Source organism: Ascidiella aspersa, chromosome 7 (assembly GCF_963924565.1).
Source record: "Ascidiella aspersa chromosome 7, kaAscAspe10.2, whole genome shotgun sequence".
Taxonomy (NCBI): Eukaryota; Metazoa; Chordata; class Ascidiacea; order Phlebobranchia; family Ascidiidae; genus Ascidiella; species Ascidiella aspersa.
Genome location: NC_139453.1, coordinates 1,786,587 through 1,790,562, shown reverse-complemented (window position 1 = coordinate 1,790,562; position 3,976 = coordinate 1,786,587). Strand labels below are relative to the sequence as shown.

Below are 3,976 nucleotides of genomic sequence, written 5' to 3'. Positions count from 1 at the left end.
GGATATTTAAATCTTGTTTTATGAACAGAAACTTACAGACAAACAACTTAGGTATGACTCACAAAAACAAAGGTTAAATTGTAAGTTTTAAGTCTATTTTCTTATATTTAAATCCTGTATTAAGGTTTTTTCATAATTCTTTTGTATGGATTGATCAACATATTTCTGCTATATTCAATTTTACTTTGTATAAATATGTAAAATTACCTGAAATTAGTGATAAAACTTTAAACGTTATCATTTCTGCTTTTTAGGCTAATCATAATTAGTTATCGTTGGTTAGTCAAGAATCGAAAATGATTGCCTCTCAGCGTCGAACCGCGCTCACTCATGCGCAGCAAGACAAGCTGAGGGTGGAAAACAGAAGAAAGGAAAACCTCCGCGAAGACTTCCTCAAAAATCTTCGTGACGATGAGCTGATCAAAGCGAACGTTGCGAGCGAGGACAGAGTCCAGGATAAGAGGTTCATCTCGCGACTTCAGCGCGAAGAGCAGGAAAGACTCATGGAGGAAGCGATCCTAAAGGCGGAAACGAACAGAAGGCAGCGGGAGGAACAGATGGAGCAGGAGGAGAGAATGGCACGACAACTGGAGCTCATCAAACTAGAGAAGATCAGAGACGAGAAGATGCGCCAGCAGATTAGAGACAACAGTTTGGAGCTCCGAGAGCTGGAAGCCAAGCTGAAGGCAGGTTACATGAACCGGGAACGCGCCGCTCAAGTTGCCGAGAAAGAAGCGATTAAGCTCCAGGGGATGCACCGAGACGCAAAGATTGCAGAGCTTATGATGGCAGAGCACGAGCGAGCCGGGAAAGCAGAGCAACAACGAGAAATGGAACGATGGGAAGAGAGCGTACGGTATCAGCAGGAGCTCGAGAGACAGCTCGAAGAGAAAGAGCACAAAAAGCAGGAAGCGTACGAAGAGTTCCTCAAGGAGAAACTCATGATCGACGAGATCGTGCGCAAGATTTACGAAGAGGACCAGCGGGAGCAACAGATGCGCTACGAAAAGCAACGAGCAACGCAACGATTCATCGAAGAGTTCAAGGAAAAGCGCGACGATTGGAAGCGTCTGGAGCGTGAGCGTTTGGAAGAAGAAAACCGCCGCATCCTTAAGTTCGCGGACCTCCAGCAAGCTCGGGAGAACGACAGGATGGCGCGGCAGCAGGAGCAGGAGAACGCGAAAGCGCTCGTCCAGCAACGACTCGCTGACAAGATCGCGAACGAGCAAAGCAACAAGGAAGAAAGGGAGCAGATCCTCCTGGACCTTTACCTGGAGGAACAAGAGGAAGCTGAGAGGCAGAAGGAGATGCAGGAACAGGAGAGGAAGTTGAGGCAGAGGATCGAACTCCAGGAGACTCACCAGAAGCAAATGGAGTTCAAGGAAATGAGGATACAAGCAGAACAACAGGAAGAAGAGGAATTCAGGTTGGGATTGGTTAACAGCTGTGTTTCGTAATATCTTAACGTTAGGGGCGCGCGTAAACCTCCAAAAAACGTGGAACGGACAAAGCGCGTTTTTGATTAGTTTACAGATTCGTCGCACTGAATCTATGGTATAACTTAATAAACAAATGTCGACCTCAACTCCTGATAAAAACAGCAGAATGGTCTAGCAATGCAATACAAGTACTGAGGTCAGACTCTTATAATGGCCTAATCTAATCTTAATGGCACAGCAGCGTTTCGTAATTTTGACTTAAGGGCGTAGCTCTCCAAAATCGTGGTTGCGCACTTGGCCAGCGAAACAAACGCGTTTTAATTTGTGTACACACGCATCTATAACCCTATTTGTCATAGTTGAATAAACAAACAAGTAATATAACAAATGAGCACAGTTTTAAAGGCTTGGCTTTGGTGACAAATAAATACTCTTTTCTTTGAGTATGTTTGAGACCTTCGAAAAATCCTAAAAAATCTCCTTGAATAAAAATCCCAGTTCGACGTCGCTATTTGTTTTCTTGTTTTGTTTCTGGAAGAAAATGCTAAAAAAATAACTGCAAATAATAATTAAAAAGCAGCCTTAAAACGTCGACATTCAAAGTTGAAATTATTTCAGAAAGCAAAGAATTTGAAACAAAAACCTTAAAGTTCAATCAAAACCTTAAAAAATCACCTCGAATAAAAAAGGCTATTAAAAATTTCCAAATCTTTCTAACCCAGTTTTCCGCTCGCTTTAGGAGAACCAAACGCTAAAAAATAACTGCAAATAACAATTAAAAAGCAGTGTTCCAAATACTCGAATTATTTTCTTATTTTTTTTTCTTTGTAGGAAGCAAATGCTAAAAAAATGTCAAAATTTATTTATTCACTTCTCATTTGTTTTCCTCTCGTTGTAGGAAACAAATGCTTGCCAAGTTCGCCGAGGATGATCGTATCGAGCAGATGAACGCTCAAAAGCGAAGAATGAAGCAACTGGAGCACAAGAGGGCGGTAGAAGCTCTCATAGAGGACAGAAGAAAGCAGTTCGAAGCGGACCGACAACGAGAGATCGAAGAACTCCGTGAGGAAGAGAGGATCCTTGCCATGAGGAGGCAGATCATTGAGGAGGAGAGACAGAGGTTGCTCCGGGAACACGCCACCAAGTTGCTAGGATACCTTCCCAAAGGAGTGCTCACTAGCGACCGAGATCTCCATATGTTCGATGAAGCGTTCAGGAAAGCTTACGAGAAGCGGCAAGTCGATCCGTTCGGAGGAAACTGATTCCTGCATCTTCTTCTTCGTCCTCTTGTTTTATCACTGTTTAGGTCACGTTTGTCGTTTCCTGTTAAATTGTTTGATTTGAAACTTGGAAAAATGGATTTCCAAACTAATTCATTTCTTTTTATTTGTGTCAGTTTCCTGGTAAATTTTTTGCTTTAAAATTTAAAACGAGGCTTTTTCAACTAATTAATTATCTTTTTTCCCAGAATATAGTTAATTTAACGCTGGTCTATGAGTGTTTAGAATGTTTAGAAATGCGTCTTGTTGTTACATTTCGGTTTTCTGTTTATTTGTTTGTTTTAAAATTTGCAAGAAATGGTGATTTTTACCGAGGGCTAATTTGTGTCGAATTGTGATTTTTTCTTTTTGGAAATTCTGGCTTTGCGCTGAACCCTTGTAAAAAATACTTTTTGACCCGATTAATGTGTTAAGAGGAATTCTAGTTGAATCGAAAAGCAAAATTTTCTCAAACACGTCTGTTCTAATGCCTGTAGTGTACATTTTTTTCTGTACTATTTCTCGATTGAAAGGCAACGTTGTACGTTCTTCAGTTATACTGTAATTCAACCTAAACTTTTTAGTGCGCTTTGCAAGTTGTGTTGTTTCGTTTCAATTTTCGTTCGTTTTGCGGAATAAACTGTGGCACCAAGAAACTGTCTAAAAATAATTTAAATAAAATCGCTTTGTTGGACAGCTTTTATTTCATAACCTAATTCGAGTTTAAATTGGAGGTTGTGACAAAATCACATTATTTAAATATTGAATTTCCAAGAGTAAATAGTAAAACAAAGAATTGACCTGTAATTATTTAATAATAAACAACAAAGAAATTGCAAAACATATTCTATAAAATGCCTACAAAAAGCATAAAAAAGGTTTTTAAGTCTACTACGTTTTGCATCCGAGCACTCAAAGATAACATCTAACATTACAAAACATACAAACGTAAAGTTGTCAATGGTGTATATTTACCCACTTGTACAGCACCACCGACTTATAGTTAGGTGGCTTCCAATTCGGCCATATTTATAAATATGATTACAGCCTACATCAGTGCTTCTCAACCATTTTTCGCAGCGACCCAAATACTAAACGCAAGCATAACAGTGAAAGTGAAGCTTTGTCTCCTAATTCAGGTGTGTCCAACATGAGGCACGCCACCTAATAAAAAATGGCACGCAAGCCCCCCAAAAATACAGCCAAAAATTGTCAAAAAAGCTAAATTTGTTATACAGCCAATTGTCATTGTTTATTCACAATACAAAACAATCCCAG

General features: G+C 39.9%; 1 protein-coding gene across 1 annotated transcript; it reads left to right on the top strand.

Annotated features, from left to right (window-relative positions):
- Positions 1 to 258: 258 nt before the first annotated feature.
- On the top strand, positions 259 to 3,059 carry LOC146137214 (meiosis-specific nuclear structural protein 1-like). The gene is made up of 2 exons (XM_083393520.1): positions 259 to 1,426; positions 2,338 to 3,059. The coding sequence occupies exons 1-2, from the start codon at positions 297 to 299 to the stop codon at positions 2,699 to 2,701; spliced, it is 1,494 nt and encodes a 497-aa protein (XP_083249646.1). The 5' UTR covers positions 259 to 296; the 3' UTR covers positions 2,702 to 3,059.
- Positions 3,060 to 3,976: the final 917 nt, after the last annotated feature.